We start from the raw sequence: 23,040 nt of genomic DNA on the forward strand, positions 1-23,040 counted from the left end.
ACACACACCTTAGTGCAGAACCCACAAGGAATTCATTCCCTCCTTTAGCAATACTGAGTTGTGTGTGGATCTTTACCTAAGCACAAAAGGGAGAAATTGGCAGGTGTTAAGAAGCTCCAAAGCTCCAAACTCTTCTTCCTCTTCTTCCTCTTCTTCCTCTTCTTCTTCTTCTTCTTCTTCTTCTTCTTCTTCTTCTTTTCTTCTCTTATCAGTAATCTTATCTCTTTATCTTTTTTGTAAACAGTTTTGAGTTTTTTTTTAACAATTAAAAGGCGTACAAATTTTATAAAATCAAATAAATTAAAATAAAGATGAAGTATGTAGCAAAAGGATGGAAGTATAAACTTTAACTACCCAGAGTGGTTTAACCAGGCATAGGCAAACACGGCCCTCCAGATGTTTTGGGACTCCAACTCCCATCACCCCTAGCTAACAGGACCAGTGGTCAGGGATGATGGGAGTTGTAGTCCCAAAACATCTGGAGGTCCGAGTTTGCCTATGCCTGGGTTTAACTATCCATCCCCCTGCATGTGGAATTCTGGGAATTGTAGCTCTGGGAGAGGAATTGAGGGTCCCTTAGCGACTCTCAGCACCCTAAACAAACTACAGCTCCCAGGATTCTTTGCGGGGGGAAGCCATGGCCGTTTAAACTGACGTCATTGTGTATGGTGTGAATGCGGGCGGCACTGTGGGTTAAGCCACAGAGCCTAGGGCTTGCCGATCAGAAGGTCGGCGGTTCGAATCCCCGCGCGACGGGGTGAGCTCCCGTTGCTCGGTCCCAGCTCCTGCCCACCTAGCAGTTCGAAAGCACATCAAAGTGCAAGTAGATAAATAGGTACCGCTCCGGCGGGAAGGTAAACGGCGTTTCTGTGCGCTGCTCTGGTTCGCCAGAAGAGGCTTAGTCATGCTGGCCACATGACCCAGAAGCTGTACGTCGGCTCCCTCGACCAGTAATGCGAGATGAGCGCCGCAACCCCAGAGTTGGACACGACTGGACCTAATGGTCAGGGGTCCCTTTACCTTAGGGGGATATTTTAAGAGACTTGTGAGAAGATGGACTCTCTGAAGTCAGGGGAAGATGGGAGACTCTTGCACTGAGCATGATGCAAAATTCCTCAAGGCTTTCTCAGGTCCTGTAAACAAACCACCCTTGTCTGAAATGAATATGCCCTGCAAGATTTCTCCGTTGAAAATAGGTGTGAATGTGGCCGGGCTGATTGAGAGGGAGAGCGATGCTCCTTTCTGCAGGATCTGGGCCTTCTTTTAGCAGCTTGCTTGTCAGAATTACAGAGCAGGGAGATCTTGTGTTGCCTTTGTTCCTGCCAGGCTAGGTGGGGTTGGCTCAGGTCTCTGAGAGGCTGGTGAGAACTCGGTGCTAATTCACGGGAGATTTATGAAAGGGGCCCTTTTCTAGGGAGAACTGCAAATGGAAGGAGGAAAGCGGAGAAAGAGAAGAATGCCGTGCATTCATTGCCAGGATCGCTGCGGAAGCATTCTTAGTGTAATTCAGTGGCAAGAGGGCATTACCGTTTAATTTGCACGTGTGCGCGCGCGCACACACACACACAGAGAGATTTACGTATAAGCTAAACAAGCTCTAGCTAAGGGCCCCACTCTCTTGGGGGCCCCCACAAAAATTTAAAGGGAAAAACTACTAGATGTACATTTCCAAAAAATAAGATAAACAACAAATAAAATAAAACCTACATACAGCAACATTGTTTTGTGTTGTGTAGGCTCCTATGATGGAAGTCATGGTCCCCGCCTGCTAGCCTGCTCCCTAAAATATCACTGGTTTGCTCCTTTCTATATATAGGGTGCCTACATTCTGCATGGACTGGTTGCATGGCAGCATGTGCAAATGGCCTGAGATACCTATGAGGTCCTTAAATTACCATATAGCATATATTCAACACAAAAAATCCAAAACCTTGCCAGCGTCACCGCCAGTCCAGAAGCCGTGCCAGCGTCGCAGTGCCTGCAAGGCAAAGCCTCCACAGCGTGCGGGGACTGACCAAGTGGGCGGCAGGGTCCGCGGGCCAGATTTACGAGCCTGAGGGGCCACACCTGGCCCCCCGGGCCTTAGTTTGCCGACCTCTGGACTATCCTGTGTCACTGCTGGCCCCCTCCGCCTCTGCAGCCCCTGTTAAGAGCCCGTTTTCTGGGCGGGCGGGTGGGCGGGCTTGGGCCTTTCGTTCCAAGAGTCAGAGAGAAATCTAGCATCTGGGAGCTTCTACTAGGCAAAAGGACCTTGAGGCAAGGGCTTTGGGATCACGGGGAACGAGGAGCACCCTCCCCCCCCTTCTCTGCATCTCATTATCCTTATCTCCCATGGACTGTAGTTATCTGTCCCTGCTTTCTCCAACTCATTTGTGTCTAACTCTCTGCTGAGGGATGCTCGCCTCGCGCAGGGAGACAGAGGGGGCACTCACCCAGAGGAATACCCCAGAGGACAGGATGACACTTCAAAATGACCTTAACAGATTAGAGAACTGGGCCAGAGCAAACAAGGTGAATTTTAACAGGGAGAAATGTAAAGTAATACACTTGGGCAAAAAAAGAGAAAGGCACAAACACAGGATGGGTGACACCTGGCTTGAGAGCAGTACATGTGAAAAGGATCTAGGAGTCATGGTAGACCACAAACTTGACATGAGTCAACAGTGTGATGCAGCAGCTAAAAAAGCCAATGCAATTCTGGGCTGCATCAATAGGAGTATAGCGTCTAGATCAAGGGAAGTAATAGTACCACTATATTCTGCTCTGGTCAGACCTCACCTGGAATACTGTGTCCAGTTCTGGGCACCACAGTTCAAGAAGGATACTGACAAGCTGGAACGTGTCCAGAGGAGGGCAACCAAAATGGTCCAAGGCCTGGAAACGATGCCTTATGAGGAACGGCTTAGGGAGCTGGGTATGTTTAGCCTGGAGAAGAGAAGGTTAAGAGGTGGTAGGATAGCCATGTTCAAATATATCAAAGGATGTCATCTAGAGGAGGGAGAAAGGTTGTTTTCTGCTGCTCCAGAGAAGCAGACACGGGGCAATGGATTCAAAATACAAGAAAGAAGATTCCACCTAAATATTAGGAAGAACTTCCTGACAGTGAGAGCTGTTGGACAGTGGAATTTGCTGCCAAGGAGTGTGGTGGAGTCTCCTTCTTTGGAGGTCTTGAAGCGGAGGCTTGACAGCCATCTGTCAGGAATGCTTTGATGGTGTTTCCTGCTTGGCAGGGGGTTGGACTGGATGGCCCTTGGGGTCTCTTCCAACTCTAGGATTCTAGGATTCTCTGAAAGCCACCTGAGCTTGTCACCGTCCTGTGGGAAGGAGTTCCGCAGTTCAACTATGCGCTTTCCTTCATCAGTTGCGAATCTTCCAACAAATATGAGTTATTTTGATATGAGAAATATGAGAAATTTTCCGCACCGGGTACCACCTGACCTTCCCCTGCCGGGGGGGGGGGAAGAGTAACTTTTTTTTTTTTGCCCCCGAGTACCAATTTACCTTGCTACGCCCCTGCCCCCTGCAATGCAGGAATCTCAGCTGAAGCATCCAAGACAGATGGCCATCCAAACTCTGCTTAAAAACCTCCAAGGAAGGAGAGTCCATTCCACCGTCAAACAACTCTTACTGTCAGAAACTTCTTCCTGATGAAAGCTGACCTGGAAAATATTGCTCTAACTCTCTTCCCTTCTCCCTTTCAGGTACACTGCAGTCAACTCTCTGAATCAGATGAGCTGAACCTTCGCGCTTTAGAGAAGCACGTAAGTACTATTATTATTATTATTATTATTATTATTATTATTATTAGTAACATTACTACTGGGAAAACCATAGCTTTAACTATACGGACCTTTGTCGGCAAGGTGATGTCTCTGCTTTTTAAGATGCTGTCTAGGTTTGTCATTGCTTCCTCCCAAGAAGCAGGCGTCTTTTAATTTCGTGACTGCTGTCACCATCTGCAGTGATCACGGAGCCCAAGAAAGTAAAATCTCTCACTGCCTCCATTTCTTCCCCTTCTATTTGCCAGGAGGTGATGGGACCAGTGGCCACGATCTTAGTTTTTTGGATGTTGAGCTTCAGACCATATTTTGCGCTCTCCTCTTTCACCCTCATTAAAAGGTTCTTTAATTCCTCCTCACTTTCTGCCGTCAAGGTTGTGTCACCAGCATATTCCCTCCCTAGCCACACACAAACCCTTCTCTCGCCTTGCGGATCTGAAAACCCCCGTCCGGCTTAATCAGCCGGCAACAGGAGACTAGAATAGTTGACACAGGGAGACCTGTGCGGGAGTGTTTCAAGGGAACGCCAACCCTGCCAGGTGGAGCGGGTGGGAGGCTGCTGTGGAGACGGAAGCGTTCAAAGCCTCTCCATCTGCCTGCGTTTTCTTGATGCCGTGATAATGAGGAGCCCACCTGCCACTCAAGAGACAAGGCACTGCTGTAGCAAAGATGAGCTCCACACCCCCATGAGGTTGTACGAGTGCTGCATTTGCAACCTGGGGCCAAGGGGGGGTGGAGGTTTGCAGGATTCAAGCCTGCCTAAAAACCTCATCAAGGTACCTCAGTGCCGGATTTACATATAAGCTATAGCTTAGGGCCCCACTCTCTTAAAGGTAAAGGGAAATTCTTAAGGAAATGAGGCCCTGAGTGCTCACTGGAAGGACACATCCTGAAGCTGAGGCTCCAGTACTTTGGTCACCTCATGAGAAGAGTAGACCCCCTGAAAAAGACCCTGATGTTGGGAAAGATGGAGGGCACAAGGAGAAGGGGACGACAGAGGATGAGATGGTTGGACAGTGTTCTCGAAGCGACTAACATGAGTTTGGCCAAACTGCGGGAGGCAGTGGAGGACAGGGGTGCCTGGCGTGCTCTGGTCCATGGGGTCACGAAGAGGCGGACACGACTAAATGACTAAACAACAACAAACAGGGACCCCTGACCATTAGGTCCAGTCACGAACGACTCTGCCATTTATAATGATCATTTATATAATGATCATTTATAATGATAAGGGGAGAAGGGCGATTTAAATGGGGGTGGGGGGGGTCATTCCACTGCAAAGTTTCTGTCCTTCCCACCCAGAGCTCTTTGCTCCATCCATTTCCCTTGCCTGTTTGCAAATGCAATTCCTTGCAGATCCTGGTCTCCTACAAGCGCATCCAAGCCCTGCAGAAGCTGCAGCCCTGGCCGCAGGTCAGCCTGTCCACCAATTCGTCACAGAATTCTCTAGCGAAAACCGAGGGGCCTCCCAAGAACAGCTACAGCGACTTGGACCGCAAGATCCTCCAGTTGTGCGGTAAGGGTGTGATGCAGCAGCTAAATTCAAAGTCAATAGAAGAAGTTTACTCACATCAGTTCACAGTGGGATCCTTGAAGGCAGACTTAGTTACAAATATGTACATGCGGATCTACCCCACATGGGGGGATAATCCCAGTGCTTCTGCTAGCTGAGAGTTGGCAGAGCAGTCCTAGCTAAAAGCTGGTCAAACGAAGAAAGAAGTCAAAAAGAGAGAGGTGTGCTGCGTGACTTGTCCTTTTGTTACCTGGACAGGTTAAGTCCCGCCCATCTTCTATCACATGCAAAAGGAAGGATGCTCCAGCCAGGAGGAACAAGGAAGTTTCAACTGGCTGGACCAAACATTCCCTTGCATGTAAAGTACTACACTTGGGCAAAAAAAATGAAAGGCACAAATACAGGATGGGTGACACCTGGCTTGAGAGCAGTACATGTGAAAAGGATCTAGGAGTCTTGGTAGACCACAAACTTGACATGAGTCAACAGTGTGATGCAGCAGCTAAAAAAGCCAATGCAATTCTGGGCTGCATCAAGAGGAGTATAGCGTCTAGATCAAGGGAAGTAATAGTACCACTGTATTCCGCTCTGGTCAGACCTCACCTGGAATACTGTGTCCAGTTCTGGGCACCACAGTTCAAGAAGGATACTGACAAGCTGGAAGGTGTCCAGAGGAGGGCAACCAAAATGGTCCAAGGCCTGGAAACGATGCCTTATGAGGAATGGCTTAGGGAGCTGGGTATGTTTAGCCTGGAGAAGAGAAGGTTGAGGGGGGATAGGATAGCCATGTTCAAATATATAAAAGTATGTCATCTAGAGGAGGGAGAAAGGTTGTTTTCTGCTGCTCCAGAGAAGCGGACACGGGGCAATGGATTCAAACTACAAGAAAGAAGATTCCACCTAAACATTAGGAAGAACTTCCTGGCAGTAAGAGCTGTTCGGCAGTGGAATTTGCTGCCAAGGAGTGTGGTGGAGTCTCCTTCTTTGGAGGTCTTGAAGCGGAGGCTTGACAGCCATCTGTCAGGAATGCTTGGATGGTGTTTCCTGCTTGGCAGGGGGTTGGACTGGATGGCCCTTGGGTCTCTTCCAACTCTAGGATTCTAGGATTCTATGTTTGTTAATCTCGTAGCAGGAACTCACAGCTCCCCGATCTGTTGCTTTTGCAGGCGAACTGTACGACTTGGATGCAGCCTCACTCCAGCTCAAAGTTATTAATTACGTGAGTATTTAATAGACTCAACAAGCTGGGACCCCCGAGGGTCATCCAGTCCAGCCCCCTGCAATGCAGGAATCTCAGCTAAAGCATCCAGGACAGCTGGCCATCCAACCTCTGCTTAAAAAAAGGAGAGCCGTTGCTTATTTCCTGCTGGGGGAGAGTTGTCATTTTGTCTTCCACAGATACCTGGGAAGCCGTTTCCAGCTAAGTGCGAAGGGAATGACTTTTTTGTGGCTGTGACAACCTTCATTTCCTGCATTGCAGTGGGTCATACTAGAACTAGAAAGCCCCTTTGGGTCTCTTCCAATTCCATGATTCTACGGAGAGTGGTCTGGGATCGTCTGGGATGTGGGTGGCTTCGCCCTCCTGGGAATGGCTGACTTTTCTCCCTCCCTCTCTCGCAGCTGAAACAAGAGACCCAGTCGCCATGTTGCTGCCTCCTGTTGGTTTCCGAAGACAACCACCAGCTTTTCTGCCAGGTCGGAGCCTTTGACCCTGAAGAAGTGGCGTAGGAAGGGCGGGGCATTGTGGGCGGGCTGCCCTGGGTTCCAGGGGAGGGGGGTGACACTCCCCGGCCCCTCCCGCCACTCCCCCACCGCCCGGCACCCCGTCCGTGCTTCTTTACGGACGGACGGGGCAGCCCCACAAGCCGCCGCTCGCTAGCCGGCTCGCCGTGGGAGCGAGCAGCAGCGCTGGCCCGGATGCACTACGCATGCCCAGAAATTCCGGGCATGCGCAGTGCATCCGACGTGCGTTGTGACGTCACGGCGCACGCACCGTGATGCCCCGCCCCCAGGGGGGTGCCTCTGCTCCGCCTCCCCGGGCGGCGAAGAGGCTTCCCCTACCACTGCCCTGAAGCTTCCCGATTATTCCCCTACACAGGGGTGTAGCAAGGTAAATTGGTACCCGGGGGCAAATAATTTTTTGTCATTCTCCCCTCCCCCCGGTATGGGAAGGTCAGGTGGTACCCAGTGTGGGAAATTTCTTGTCAACTCCCCCACTGATCCCCCCACCCCCGCCCCACAAAAAAATGGTTTTTACGTTATTTCATATTTCAAATTATCAAGGAACAATTTTTTCTGAAAAATAAAATTTTGAATTTTTTTAAATTTATTTATTTTAAAATGCCTGCTACGAAGGTCTTATCTTACTATACTAGGGATTATATAGCTATATATGAAATTCCATGCATGTCGGTTAATATCTTGACCCTCCTCCACCAAAATAGCTGTTCACCTGGCTGTTTTCCTATGTCGCGAAGGCTGAAATTTCAGTTCAGAGAACACTTTACTGTTCCCAACCCTAACCCTGTGGAAAGCCATCTAATTAGACTTTTATCTGATTTTGAGATGTTTTTAGGAGGTAATTTAATTATTGTTTGATTTTTATACCAATGTTATGTATCTGATGTTAGCCACCCTGAGCCCGGCTTCAGCCGGGGAGGGCGGGATATAAATAAAAGGTTTTTTATTATTATTACTTGTTATTTTTCATTTGTAAGAAAACATGAAATAATGTAAAACCATTTTTGCGGGGGGGAATCAATGGGGGGGGGTTGACAAGAAATATTCCGCACCGGGTACCACCTGACCTTCCTATGCCTCTGGGGGGGGGGGTTGACAAAAATTTACCTTGCTACGCCCCTGCCCCCAGGCCTTAGTTTGGGGACCCCTGTCTTAGTGAGTCATGCAAACTCCTGTTCTGAATAATGCCTTTTTTAGGGTGGGGGGTACTGGGGATGAATTTATGGAACTCCTTCTTCCTCCCTAAGGTCATTGTGTTACGAAGAATTTGTCCAACCATTACAGCCACCTCTTCCATTAGATTTTATCCCTCACTGGGTACAGGACCCCCGAAATCGGAAGGGACTCGGCGCATTATCCAAGACTGACCCCCTCTTAAAAACCTAAAACAGTATATTCTATCCCCTCTGTTTCTGGTGATCAGGCGCCATTGCTTATGTAGCCAAAAATGGATAACCTATGCAGAAAAGGGGGCAGTACCGGGAAATGAGATTTTCAGATGTGCCAAAAATTGGGGTGGGGGAAATTAAGAGGGGAACCCCAAAATCACACCAGTGACAGCTGAACACAGGGGAGCTGTCAGAATGGAGCAGTTGGACGGTATCACTGTACGCTGCAACATTTTGTTGCAGTACCCACTGGTGGACAATATTTCAAGTGATTTCCGCTCCTTTCCACCCAGCCGACCATTTGGTGAGATGGTGGCCTGCAAGCCTTAAGAAACGATCTGCGGCTCTTCCAGCATCCGAGATTTAAATGCCGCTGCTTCTTTGAGGGTGGGAAATCCTCTGATTCCTTCCTGTTTCCCACACCCCTTTTTTCTTGTTTCTTGCAGGTCGTTGGAGACAAAGTGCTGGAGGAAGAGATCAGCTTCCCTGTGAGTGGATCATTATCATCATCATCATCAGTGCTTTTTTTCTTTAAAAAAAATATGTTTAGGGGTACTCTCATTTTGACTCAAGAAAATCACAATTTTTCATGGGAAATAAATACAGTAAATGGACAAAAGTGCAGAGATTTGTACTACTAGTTGGCCCGGACACGTGTTGCTTTGGGTTTTTATTTATTTTTTTGGTTTTTTTGTTGTTTTTTTTTGTTTTTTAAAATTCTCCTGACCCCAAGAGTATTCTGGAAGCTCCTGTTTTCATTCTTCCCTGTCCCTTTACAGCAGGGGTCAGCAACCTTTTTTAGCTGTGGGCCGGTCCACTTTCCCTCAGACCATGTGGTAGGCCGGACTATATTTTTTTGGGGAGGGAAATGAACTAATTCATATGCCCCACAAAAAACCCAGAGATGCATTTTAAATAAAAGGACACATTCTACTCATGTAAAACCACACCGATTCCCATTACATAAAAAGAACACATTCTACTCATGTAAAAACAGCATGGCGGCCATTTTAAGTGAGGGCACTGGGGACCTTAAAGAGCATTCTCCCCCACCCTAGTCCCAAAATTATGCACCCCAGTGACACAATCCCCTCAGAGCCGGTCTTACTCAGTGCGACCTCTCAGGCATGTCTCCTGCTCCGTCTTTTTTGGGGGGGGCGCATGCAAAGCTGCGGTGGCCATTTTTGTTGAGGGCACTGGTGACCTTAAAGAGCATTCTCCCCCACACCAGTTCCAAAATTACCCAGTCCCAAAATCACGCACCCCAGCGACACAATCCCCTCAGAGCTGGTCTTACTCAGTGCGACCTCTCAGGCATGCCTCCTGCTCCGTGTTTTTTTTTTCTCAGCGCATGCGAAGCTGTGGCAGCCATTTTAGGTGAGGGCACAGGCATTGTTGCTCTGGCCAGGTCTGATGATGTCGACGGGCGATCCACCTTTCTATTGGATGCTGTTGGAGTCTTCATTCCTTTTGCTGGTGAGGTATAATAGGCGTGCCACTTTTTTGCCTTTGTTCTATATTTTAGGCATGACAGGTGTGGTTTTTTTGAATTTTTATTATGCCAGATCCTTCCTTGATGGTCAAGTTACATAGGTTTCCAGCGTACACACAATGGGAACATTTATATATATATAGATTAGTGCTTTTTCCGGGGGGATGCAGGGGTCCACATACCCCTAAACATTTTGCAAATCTCTGTACTTTTGTTCATTTACTGTATTTATTATTTATTAATAATTTATTATTATTATTATTATTATTATTATTATTATTATTATTATTATTATTATTAGCCAAATGGAAAACAATTTCCCCATAAATCATAAAAATTAAAACTAAAAATACAACATTAATATCAATAACTATGGACAGCCACCCAATCTCAAACAGCTCCTCACCCACAATAATACAACAACAGGACTCAACATGGACACTGGTACCAGAGCCTGCAATAAACCCAGATGCCAACTTTGCTTCCACATAAACCCGGACAACACCATTACTGGCCCCAACAACATCAAACATAGCATCTCAGGACTATTTAATTGCTCATCTTCCAACATTGTGTATGCAATCAAATGCCAACAGTGCCCTTCAGCTCTCTATATTGGACAAACAGGCCAAACCCTCCGCCAAAGGATAAATGGACATAAATCTGATATCAGGAATCACAAGACAAAGAAACCAGTAGGAGAACACTTCACTCTCCCAGGACATTCTATACAAGATCTCAAAGTAGCTGTCTTAATACAAAGGAATTTCAGAAATAGACTGGAAAGAGAAGTGGCTGAATTGCACCTCATTACCAAACTTAAAACCATGGAGAGACCTGGTCTGAATAGAGACATTGGATTCTTGTCTCATTATACACGACAAAGCTATCTTTAGCCATCTCACCCCTTGCTTTTTCCTGTAAGACCAATTGCAGTCGTTAAGAGTCGTCAGCAGGTTTCCCACCCCCATCAGCCGATCCCCCATTCCCACCACCCTTCTGAGTAATACCCCTCCCCACTCTCTCACTATATATAAGGGTCTGGTGACTTCTGTTTCAGTGTATCTGAAGAAGTGTACATGCACACGAAAGCTCATACCAAGAACAAACTTAGTTGGTCTCTAAGGTGCTACTGGAAGGGATTTTTTATTTTTTATTTAATTTAAAATGACATAGATAAAAAAAAATATTAAAAAAGGAGCCCTCGCTGTTTTTTTGAGGATCAGCTGAAAGTGGTGCAGCTTTTTTTGCAAAGGGAAAAGCCCTGTTTTTTGAGGATCAGCTGAAAGTGGTGCAGCTTTTTTTGCAAAGGGAAAAGCCCTGCTTTTTGGAGGATCAGCTGAAACTGCTGCAGCTTTTTTTGCAAAGGGAAAAGCCCTGCTTTTTTGAGGATCAGCTGAAAGTGGTGCAGCTTTTTTTACAAAGGGAAAAGCCCTGCTTTTTGGAGGATCAGCTGAAACTGCTGCAGCTTTTTTTGCAAAGGGAAAAGCCCTGCTTGTTTGAGGATCAGCTGAAAGTGGTGCAGCTTTTTTTACAAAGGGAAAAGCCCTGCTTTTTGGAGGATCAGCTGAAACTGGTGCAGCTTTTTTTGCAAAGAGAAAAGCCCTGCTTTTTGGAGGATCAACTGAAAGTGGTGCAGCTTCTTTTTCAAAGAGGAAAAGCCCCCTTTTATGGGGTTCAACTCACAGTTCTGCAGCTTCTAGTCCTACAGCCATTTCTACAGTTTCCAGACAGATAATCTAATCAGCCAGTCCCATGTCGCTGGAGAAACAAACAGCCTCCCTCTGCATTCAACAATGGAGGCCTGGGCAAGGGGGCGGGGCTGGAAAGGAAGCCTTATCTCTCTCCCCATCACTTGCTGAACAGTTGTTCAGCGGCTTCCTTTCAACACCCCCTTCTCTCTTTGTAAAAAAAAAAAAGAGCACGATCTGCTTTTGGCCCCTAGGCAATTCAGCTACAGGGACCATGCATCCTCTTCATAAGACGCACAGACATTTCCCCTTACTATTCAGGAGGAAAAAAGTGTGTCTTATGGAGCGAAAAATACGGATGTCCAACACCAGGCAGGCCCCACAAATAACCCAGAGATGCATTTTAAATAAAAGGACACATTCTACTCATGTAAAAACACATTGATTCCCGGACCGTCCGCGGGCCGGATTTAGAAGGCGATTGGGCCGGATCTGGCCCCCGGGCCTTCGGTTGCCTACCCCTACTCCAAGTGTCCATCTTTCCCCTTCCTACTCTGCAATTCTGTGATTCTCCAAATCCTTTGCCTCTTTCCCATCGCTCTCTCTTTTTCTTTTCCCCATGCAGTTAACGGTCGGGCGTCTGGGGAAGGTTGTGGAGGAGAAGAAATCGATCACCCTGCAGGACATCAGCTTGGTAGGTCTTTTCCGTGGGGCCGAGTCTGCCCTGGGCTTTCTCAGTAGGTGACTTGCATGTCACTGGGGCTCCCATGCTTACGAGTCCCCGCTCGCGCCCAGCATCTGGGACAGACTGCGCAAGTGCAGAATCCCGCACGGAATGCACATGTACGCACTTGCGCAGTCCGTCCCGGATGCCGGGCGCGAGCAACCGCCACTTGCGAGTTGACATGCAGGCAGCCGCTGCACGGATGGGCTGCCGCAGCCTGCCTAGATGGACTGCACTCTGTAATGCGCGCATCATGACATCAAGACGCATGCGTGCTACGGAGCAGCACCCCGCTCCCACGTTTCCCGCTCCGGGCGGCAAAGCGGCTCCGTACGCCACTGGACCCCTGCTCTAGGCGGCCTGGCAAGGTAGCAAACTAGTTCTGTTTCCCCCCCCCCTTTTAATCAAACCCATCCCCGCCAGCCTGTGGCGCCTCGGCAAGCTCTTTTGCTTGGCCGATCTGTCATCCGTGCTTCAGTCAACAAATAGGGCAGGGCGGGGAGTTAAATACGTTTCTGGCTGGTACAAAATCGCGGGACGCCAGCCTTGCGATGCTGCAGCTGATTGCCAAAGCAGAAAAAGGGAGAAGGCCGGCCGCCCTTCCCCTGACCCGCCAGATTTCCTTACGTCCAGCCAAGCCGCCGCATGATTAAGACACGATATTAGTCCACCCTGGAGCGTGACAAATCTAGCCGAGGCAGAGGACGTCTGGGGCGCAAGAGGGCTCTGTAATTGTACATGGAGAAGGCAGATCGAGCCAAAGTGGTTTGAGCTGAGCGAATCGCGGTTGAGGAAGAGTTGCAGGCTGAAAAACAATTGCTAGGGTGTGGGGAGAGATGTGTGGGATGTGAAACACGGGAGCAGTCAAACACAACATTGCTAGAGCGGACATAGAAGGGGAACTCTAGGCCAGCCAGTCGGAACTCGCTGTTTCTCCTGGGTTGGGATAGACTTCCTCTGTGTAACTGGAGATGGGTGTGGCCTCACCTGGGCAGGTAAACAAAACCACAGGCTGGCCACCATCTTTCTCTCTTTTGGACGACGCTCTCAAAGAAGCAACATCGCTAAGATGCTCTCTTGGACAAAGTAGCTGTTTTTCCCTTATGGGACAGTCTCCTAAGCACATGTAACTTTTACTAAGTTTAAGTCTGCCTTCTGAGATCTTATTGTGAACAGGAAGTCTGTAAGTAAATTCTTTATATGCTTTTATAGAAGACTGCGTAGTGTCTTATTTTGAGAGGGATTAAAGGGGGAAATACCAGGACAGTATTATTATAGAGACTCTAGCGAGTCTGAGCAAGCTGTCCGCTTTGTGTGTTTAAAAGGGGAATGAAAGCTCTGCTAAGTTCTGGGACTTGTTAGCACAAGTTGGAATTTTGTTGTGTTCAGTCATGTCCGACTCTTCGTGACCCCATGGACCAGAGCACGCCAGGCACGCCTATCTTTCACTGCCTCCCGCAGTTTGGTCAGACTCATGTTGGTAGCTTCGAGAACACTGTCCAACCATCTCGTCCTCTGTCGTCCCCTTCTCCTTGTGCCCTCCATCTTTCCCAACATCAGGGTTTTTTGCAGGGAGTCTTCTCTTCTCATGAGGTGGCCAAAGTACTGGAGCCTCAACTTCAGGATCTGTCCTTCTAGTGAGCACTCAGGGCTGATTTCCTTCAGAATGGAGAGGTTTGATCTTCTTGCAGTCCATGGGACTCTCCAGAGTCTCCTCCAGCACCTATTATAATTCTCCATGGACAAAGACAACCAGGCAAGTTGGAATAGGATATCTTAAACAATATAACCTCTCCTGCATCCCTAAACATTCCCACAAGGTGCTCCTGTGATCTGCTCCTGCTTGTGGGTTCTGCACAGGAATCTGGTTTGCCACTGTGGGAAGAAGACGAGCCACTGGCCTGATCCGGCAGGCTTTTCTCACATTCTTATATCATAGGCCCTCTGGGAGGTTGGCCTTCTCCCCTCTCCCAATTAACGTCCGTCTCCAGGGCCTGTCGCGTGGCATCACCAGGGGCTTCCCATGTGACATCACCAGGGCATACCCTCCAAGTGTCCCAATTTCCCAGGGACAGTCCCGGAGTTACGAAAGCCATCCCGGCTCCTGGTTTGATGTGTCCGTATATTCCCCGCTGAGCTCAGGAAGGAGGATGATCCGGCACTCGTCCCGAGCGGTGGCAGTGAGGGGGCACCCCGTTGCCCCTCCGTGGCCTCCTCATTACAAAATAAAATCAGGGTTGAGGGGTTTTCTCAGGCGTTGGAGTAAGTCTTTGCTGTGCCCCATTGGTGAAGTGGTGGCAACACTCGTCCTCCTTCTGATAGGAAATGCTCTGTGGGGGACACACACAAAAAATGGGCGCCGAGGAGGGCCAGTTGGAGGAGGGGAGTGAAACATGTCCCAGAAATGTCTGGGATTTTCCAGACATCACCAGGGTTCATCCGTCGGAAATAGCAGGATTTCCAAATACAATCGTACCATGGTTTTGGAACAGCTTAGTTCCCGAACGTTTTGGCTCCCGAGAGTCGCAAACTCAGAAGTGACTGTTCCGGTTTGCGAACTATTTTTGGAAGCTGAACATCCGACGGGGCTTCCGATTGGCTGCGGAAGACTCCTGCAGCCAATCAGAAGCCGCGCTTTGGTTTCCAAATGTTTTGGAAGTCAAACGGACTTCCGGAACGGATTCCGTTTGACTTCCAAGGTAAAACTGCATCGGTAAAATGCCCAGGAAAACCTGGGCATATGGGAACCCATGTCATGTGGGAATGTTTTGGGGTACTGGAGAGGATATATTGTTTAAGATATCCTATTCCAACTTGTGTTTACAAGTCCCAGAAATTAGCAGAGTTCTCATTCCCCTTTTTAAACACACACGCAGCAAATAGCTTGCTCAGGTTCGTTAAAACCTCTGTAATGAATGTCCAGGTATTTCCCCCTTTAATCCCTCTCAAAATAAGACATTACACAGTCTTCTATGAAAGTATAAAAGCATTTACTCACGAGAAATCATCTGTTCACAATTGGATCCCAGACGGCAGACTTAAACTTAGTAAAAGTTACATTTACTCAGGAGACTGTTCCATAAGGGGAAACAGTTCCTTTGTTTGTTCTCTTGGCTAGCGATTTCGCTTCTTTGAGAGTGTGGTCCAAAAAAGGAAGATGGAGTCTGGTCTCTGTGATTTTGTTTACCTGCCCAGGTGAGACCACACCCATCTCCAGTTACACAGAGGAAGTCCATCCCAGCCCAGGAGAAACAGCGAGTTCCGACTGGCTGGCCTAGAGTTCCCCTTCTATGTCCACTCTTGCAATGTTGTGTTTGACTGCTCCTGCGTTTTACATCCCACATGTCAGAAGTGTTGATTTTGGGGCGAATTTCCTTTAAAATAGTTTTTAAAAACAAAACAACTTTGTCAACCCCCCCCCCCAAGATGCTCAATAACTTTTGTGTACGAATTTTCACTTTCTGAAATACAGCAACCATATCCCTGCATTTTGGACTCACAGCTGTCCATGGAGACACAGGTTAATTCCCTGGTCCTGAATGGGGTAACTGTGCCCCTGAAGGACCAGGTGTGCGGCCTGGGAGTCATTTTGGACTCACAGCTGTCCATGGAGGCGCAGGTTAATTCTGTGCCCAGGGCGGCTGTCTACCAGCTCCATCTGGTATGCAGGATGAGACCCTACCTGCCCGCAGACTGTCTCGCCAGAGTGGTGCATGCTCTGGTTATCTCCCGCTTGGACTACTGCCATGCGCTCTATGTGGGGCTACCTTTGAAGGTGACCCGGAAACTGCAATTAATCCAGAATGCTGCAGCTAGACTGGTGACTGGGAGTGGCCGCCGGGACCACATAACACCGGTCCTGAGAGATCTACATTGGCTCCCAGTACGTTTCCGAGCACAATTCAAAAGTGTTGGTGCTGACCTTTAAAGCCCTAAACGGCCTCTTGTCCTGTATGCCTGAAGGAGCGTCTCCATCCCCATCATTCAGCCCAGACACTGAGATCCAGCGCCGAGGGCCTTCTGTCGGTTCCCTCACTGCGAGAAGCAAAACTACAGGGAACCAGGCAGAGGGCCTTCTCGGTAGTGGCTCCCTCCCTGTGGAACTCCCTCCCATCAGGTGTCAGAGAGATAGACAACTACCAGACATTTAGAGGACATCTGAAGGCAGCCCTGTTTAGGGAAGATTTTAATGTGTGATATTTTAATGTATTTTGATTTTTGTTGGAAGCCACCCAGAGTGGCTGGGGAAATCCAGCCAGAGGGGCGGGGTACAAATAATAAATATTATTATTATTATTATTATTATTATTATTATTATTATTATTTATCTGAGAGATGTTGGAGGGTATGCTAGGGGGGTTCCCCAGGTCTCAGGTTTGGACCCTGATATCTCAGGGTCTGTGGTGTTTCTGATGTTTCAACCCTCGAGATGGAGCCGCCCCAACCCACCAACCAAACCACAGACGAACCTGGTCCCCCGGATGACCAGCCCCTGTCTCTCCCCGCCAGGAGGAGCATAAGCAGTTGAACAGCATGTTGGGATTTGAGGTGACCGCCATGCTATGCGTCCCGGTGATCAGCAGAGCCACTTCTCAAGTGGTGGCGTTGGCCTGTGCTTTCAACAAGATCGGCGGAGAGTGGTGAGTTCGAGAATTCTCCCCTGCAAATGCCAAGAATACTCCCCTGCAAAGTTTGATGGTCTCTCTCTATCTCTTTTTTTTAATAAGAATTTATTACTTTTTCACAAAAATAACAAAATACACAAAACACTACAACAAAACTACAATACTACAAAAATACAAAAAACATAACACTTAATTATCTATTCTTGTCTTATTAATGACGTTATTTTGGGACCTCCTCACGTCCTCTCTTCTGCATACATTTCTAATTAACTATAGTAACTTTATAACATTGTCAATTCTTCCTTTTTTTGATGGTCTCTCAGTCTAGACCCCCTTCCTGCCAGGAATATATTTTTCAACAAAACCATAAACCATAACTGATATGCCCCGGTTGCTGTTTTCTTGTGTGGGGGGGGGGGGACTTCCACAAAAGCGCCATGAAAATTTCTTTCTATGGCAAGTTGCTACGGAAGTGGGGAGGGATGGTGGCAAATGCGACTCCAGTGGCGGGTAGTTCCGCAGTTCAGAATTAACACGGTTGCTGTTCTTCCCCCCCCCCAATCCTCCCTGTAGCTACACAGAAACGGACGAGCACAAGATCCAGCACTGCTTCTGCTACACCTCCACGGTGCTGACCAGCACACTGGCCTTCCAGAAGGAGCAGAAACTCAAATGCGAGTGTCAGGTGAGGGGCCGACAGGCAGGCACACCTGGTGTCCTCTAGGGCAGCGCTGGAGAGGTGGGTCTGAAGCTCTGCATCTCCCAAGTGCATCTCCAGACAACGCGACTGCATCAGTTTAACCGTTACAAAGGCACTGTAGTTTGTTGATACGGCAGGGCAGTGCGGTGTAGCGGTTACAGGAGGGGTCGGCAAACCAAGGTGTGCCCCCCCCAGGCTCGTAAATCCTGCCACCCGCTCAGTCAGTCCCCGTGCGCTGCAGACACCTCGCCACGCGGGGACTGACTTCCGCGACGCTGGCACGACTTCTGGGCGGGCGCCAACGCTGGCACAGCTTCGGATTGGCTGCAGAAAGCTCCTGCAGCCATGGGCATCGTGACGGGCGCGTCGCAGGGCTTCAGCCAGAGTTTGGCACGTCTGCTGGCCCCGCCCCTGGCAACCGGCCCGGCGCTGCTGCTGGTGACGCACTCAGTGGCTGCACTGGAGCAGCTGGAGGGCGAGCTGTGTGCCGTCTGCCTGGCACTCCGCATGCACGGCCTGCCCGCCGACCTGGCGTTGGACGACGGGCCGCAGCTCGTGGTGCATGCCACCGGGAACTCCGCGGGGATGGGCCGATGGAGTGGCTGCTGCCCGTCAACAATGCCGGTGAGCGGGCACCGCCGAGCCGCACTCCTGAGCGCATGCAGAGCGCGTTCCTCCTCTAGGTCCGAAGGCGGCTGCGGGACCGGCTTGAAGGGTATTTATATTTTTCAAAATCTAGCCCGGCCCCCCACAAGGTCTGAGGGACAGTGGACCGGCCCCCTGATGAAAAAGTTTGCTGACCCCGGGGTTACAGTGTCAAAAAAGGTTGCCCTTTTCTGAACGTCTCTCTCTTTAGAGAACTCTCGTCTGCCCCCCAACCCTTGAAATTTCACCTTCCTTGGTCCTGCTTCCAAACGCCCGCCTGGCATGGGGAGGGGACTTTCCTTTGCCGGAGCCGTGCAAAGTTTCTGACCTGCCGACTGAAGCTCTTGTAAATCCTGCCGGTCTCCTTTTCCCCACCCGCTGGCCTTCTGACTCTAGAAGCAGCAGAAAAAGCTCAGCAGGGGTGCTCTCTGCAAACTCCTGGGCAGCCCACAGAGCAGCCTCTCAGCTCAACCAGCAAGAGGGACGCAGGCGGTCGCCTTCTCAAAGGCCCCCGGCCTCATTAGTGCCATCCGGGTGACGATATTAAAGGGAAGGACGGAAGCAGGTTCCGGGAAGCAAGCTGAGATCAAAAGAGCCCCAGAGGCTGCTGCAGAAGAGGGGGCAGGAATTCAGGAATCCTAGAACCTCAGAGCTGGAAGGGGCCCCCCAGAAGTCATCTAGTCCAACCCCCTGCAATGCCCGAATCACAGCTAAACCTCTGTTTGGAAACCTCTTGTTTGGAAGTTTTTCCAAGTTAGGCTCAAAGGAGCATATATACAGCAAGGACATGGAAACACAGAATTGCAGAGCTGGAAGGGGCCCCCCAGAAGTCATCTAGTCCAACCCCCTGCAATGCAGGAAGATGCAGCTGCCCCAGACGGAGATCGAACCTGCAACCTTGGCGTTATCAGCACCACGCTGTAACCAACGGAGCTATCCATTCATTTGGCAATATAGCATGCAGACAAAATAGATAGAAAACAACAACAAGAGTCCGACCCATCCATGTCCTTGGTCCAGTCTGGCTTCTCCTGTTTCAACTTTTAATAGAATCACGGCGTTGTCGAGTTGGAGGGGACCCCAAGGGTCATCTAGCCCTGCCCCCTGTGGTGCAGGAATCACAGCTAAAGAATCGCTGACAGATAAAACCCCAACCTCTGCTTAAGAGCTCCAATGAAAGAGAGTCCTGTGGGAATGTTCAGGGTGGCAGGAGAGGATATATTGTTTATTTATAACCTTCCTACTTTGCACTAGCAAGTTCCTTTACTTAGCAGAGTTACATTCGCCTTTTCACATGCACAGCAGAAAGCTGGTTGCAGGCTCATGTGAGCCTCTCACTATTATACAGTTCAGTTTGTGTCAGATTGAATTGTACGCTCCTGGTAAGTTCCCTTGAATCCCTCTCTAAAGAATAAAGAAGCCACAATCTTATTCAAAGTCAATAAAAGAAGTTTACTCACATCAGTTCACAGTGGGATCCCTGAAGGCAGACTTAGTTAGAAATATGTAGATGTGGATCTACCCCATATGGGGGAATAATCCCAGTGCTTCTGCTAGCTGAGAGTTGGCAGAGAAGTCCTAGCTAAAAGCTAGTCAAATGAAGAAGGAAGTAAAAAAGAGAGAGGTGTGCTGCGTGACTCGTCCTTTTGTTACCTGACAGGTTAGGTCCCGCCCACCTTCTTTCACATGCAAAAGGAAGGATGCTCCATCCAGGAGGAACAGGAAGTTTCGACTGGCAGGACCAAACATTCCCTTGCATGTAAAGTACTACACTTGGGCAAAAAAAAATAAAATGAAAGGCACAAATACAGGATGGGTGACACCTGGCTTGAGAGCAGTACATGTGAAAAGGATCTAGGAGTCTTGGTAGACCACAAACTTGACATGAGTCAACAGTGTGATGCAGCAGCTCAAAAAGCCAATGCAATTCTGGGCTGCATCAAGAGGAGTATAGCGTCTAGATCAAGGGAAGTAATAGTACCACTGTATCTGGTCAGACCTCACCTGGAATACTGTGTGCAGTTCTGGGCACCCCAGTTCAAGAAGGATACTGACAAGCTGGAAGGTGTCCAGAGGAGGGCAACCAAAATGGTCCAAGGCCTGGAAACGATGCCTTATGAGGAATGGCTTAGGGAGCTGGGTATGTTTAGCCTGGAGAAGAGAAGGTTAAGGGGTGATATGATAGCCATGTTCAAATATATAAAAGGGTGTCATATAGAGGAGGGACAAAGGTTGTTTTCTGCTGCTCCAGAGAAGCGGACATGGGGCAATGGATTCAAACTTACAAGAAAGAAGATTCCACCTAAACATTAGGAAGAACTTCCTGACAGTAAGAGCTGTTGGACAGTGGAATTTGCTGCCAAGGAGTGTGGTGGAGTCTCCTTCTTTGGAGGTCTTTAAGCGGAGGCTTGACAGCCACCTGTCAGGAATGCTTTGATGGTGTTTCCTGCTTGGCAGGGGGTTGGACTGGATGGCCCTTGGGGTCTCTTCCAACTCTAGGATTCTATGATTCCATGTCTTCTCTAGCATTACAAGGAATGTTGGACTTGTCTGCCTCTCACGGATCACATCCCACAAGTCCACCATCTTCCAAGGAAGCCTGTTCCCTCCATCAAACAGCTCTTGTGCTTAACAGGTTCTTCCTTGCTTTTAGTCGGCATTGCAAGGGTGCAGGAGGAGCTCTGGATCTTAGCCTTTTCCCCTAGTCATTTTCTCACACTGCAATCCTGTACCTCCTTGCCTCCGCTGGACGAGCAGACGCGTCGAAGATTGCAATGCCAAAACGATTTACAAAATGTAACCACCCAAATTTAATGAGGTGTTGAAGGCTAGCTCGGTTGGTAGAGCGTCTCAGGTTCGTGAGTTCGAGCCCCCACGTTGGGCGAAAGATTCCTGCGTTGCAGGGGCCTGGACTCGATGACCCTCCTGGTCTCTTCCAACTCTACCATTCTTTGATTAAATAATTGCTGTTTAGATTTTTGCTCAGTTGCCCTGAGATGGGAAGAAATGGAGGCAGTGAGAGATTTCACTTTCTTGGGTTCCATGATCACTGCAGATGGTGACAGCAGTCACGAAATTAGAAGACGCCTGCTTCTTGGGAGAAAAGCAATGACAAACCTAGACAGCATCTTAAAAAGCAGAGACATCACCTTGCCGACAAAGGTCCGTATAGTTAAAGCTATGGTTTTCCCAGTAGTAATGTACGGAAGTGAGAGCTGAACCATAAAGAAGGCTGATCGCCGTAGAATTGATGCTTTTGAATTATGGTGCTGGAGGAGACTCTTGAGAGTCCCATGGACTGCAAGAAGGTCAAACCTATCCATTCTCAAAGAAATCAGCCCTGAGTGCTCACTGGAAGGACAGATCCTGAAGTTGAGGCTCCAGTCCTTTGGCCACCTCATGAGAAGAGAAGACTCCCTGGAAAAGACCCTGATGTTGGGAAAGATGGAGGGCACAAGGAGAAGGGGACGACAGAGGACGAGATGGTTGGACAGTGTTCTCGAAGCTACTAACATGAGTTTGGCCAAACTGCGAGAGGCAGTGAAGGATAGGCGTGCCTGGCGTGTTCTGGTCCATGGGGTCACGAAGAGTCGGACACGACTGAACGACTGAACAACAACAACAAAAACACCCTGAGATGCAAGATCTAAGCCCCAGGGTGCCCTGATCTCCGTACCTCAGCTGACAAGCACTTATCTCTTTATAGTTGGTCAAGGTCTTGTCGAGAGGGAAAGAATAATCTTATTGCTGGAACAGAGCCCCCCCCCCAAAAAAAAATACACAAAGTGGAGATGGCTATTGGGGGCTACTAACCAAAATGGCTCTGCTGTGGAGGTTGCTGGAAACCTGTGGTCTCTTGTGTTCGAATCCTGCTTGCATGTTTTCTGGTTGACCATTTGTGAGAACTGGACTGGGGGGGGGCGCATGGGCCTGATCCAGCAGGGTCTTCAAATGTAACCAAGTCTTTGGCTCTGCATCATTCCCACCCCCTTCCCACCCACCCCCAAACACCTGAGTAGTTGTCCAACTCCCCAGAGAGCAAAAGTCATGAATTGGGTGAACAGGGGACGGCAGCTGGTTGGTCCGGTGGCGGTGCAGTGGTTAGAGTGCACCAGGGAGAGATCTGGGTTCGAATCACTCCCCAACTCGGCCGTGAAGCTCATTAGGCGTGGCCCTGGGCCAGTCACTGCCTCCAACCTACCTCGCAGGGTTGTTGTGGGGATAAAGCGAGGGGCGGAGGGCAGCCATGAACTGTCACTTGGAGCTCCTCAGGTGAGCAGACAGGTGGCGAAAATCAAGGAAAATATTAAAGGACTGCTTTCTCAACTTTAAAATGTTTCTGAGCCAGCTGCGTGCAAAGAGCACCCTCTTGTGGCACCAGCGGGCGCTGCAGGGAAATAAATCGCAAAGCCGGTTTATTGCTAATACCTTGAAATTGATTTGGCGTGGAAGGATTTGTTTGTTTGTTTGATTGATTGTTTCATTGTTGCACCGCTTGATAGTTTTAAAAAACCGTTGTGTTCCTTCTGGGGTGGCTTGTCCACCTTTGGTTCCTATCCTGAACTCAGCTCTCCCCTGTGGCTCCTAGAAGCTCTCAGCAGGCGACTGCGTCCATATGCTTGGAAACGGGCTTCTGCTGGCCGGCTAAACCAGGTGAAGGCAGCCGGTGGGTCTCTAACCCTCAGGGAGTTAGGGACCTCCCCTGCATGCGGAGACAGGCTCTTGCAGGTTGATGGGACAAGA

General features: G+C 49.1%; 1 protein-coding gene across 1 annotated transcript in view; it reads left to right on the forward strand.

The window, feature by feature from the left end:
- Nucleotides 1–23,040, forward strand: part of PDE2A (phosphodiesterase 2A) — a 269,257-nt gene that overhangs the window by 207,733 nt on the left and 38,484 nt on the right. The window contains 8 exon segments of the mRNA XM_033145916.1: nucleotides 3,702–3,761; nucleotides 5,136–5,295; nucleotides 6,459–6,511; nucleotides 6,913–6,987; nucleotides 8,867–8,908; nucleotides 12,229–12,297; nucleotides 16,837–16,967; nucleotides 17,526–17,637. Coding sequence (XP_033001807.1) covers nucleotides 3,702–3,761; nucleotides 5,136–5,295; nucleotides 6,459–6,511; nucleotides 6,913–6,987; nucleotides 8,867–8,908; nucleotides 12,229–12,297; nucleotides 16,837–16,967; nucleotides 17,526–17,637 — 702 coding nt within the window.

The sequence above is a fragment of the Lacerta agilis genome, chromosome 4, assembly GCF_009819535.1.
Source record: "Lacerta agilis isolate rLacAgi1 chromosome 4, rLacAgi1.pri, whole genome shotgun sequence".
NCBI lineage: Eukaryota > Metazoa > Chordata > Lepidosauria > Squamata > Lacertidae > Lacerta > Lacerta agilis.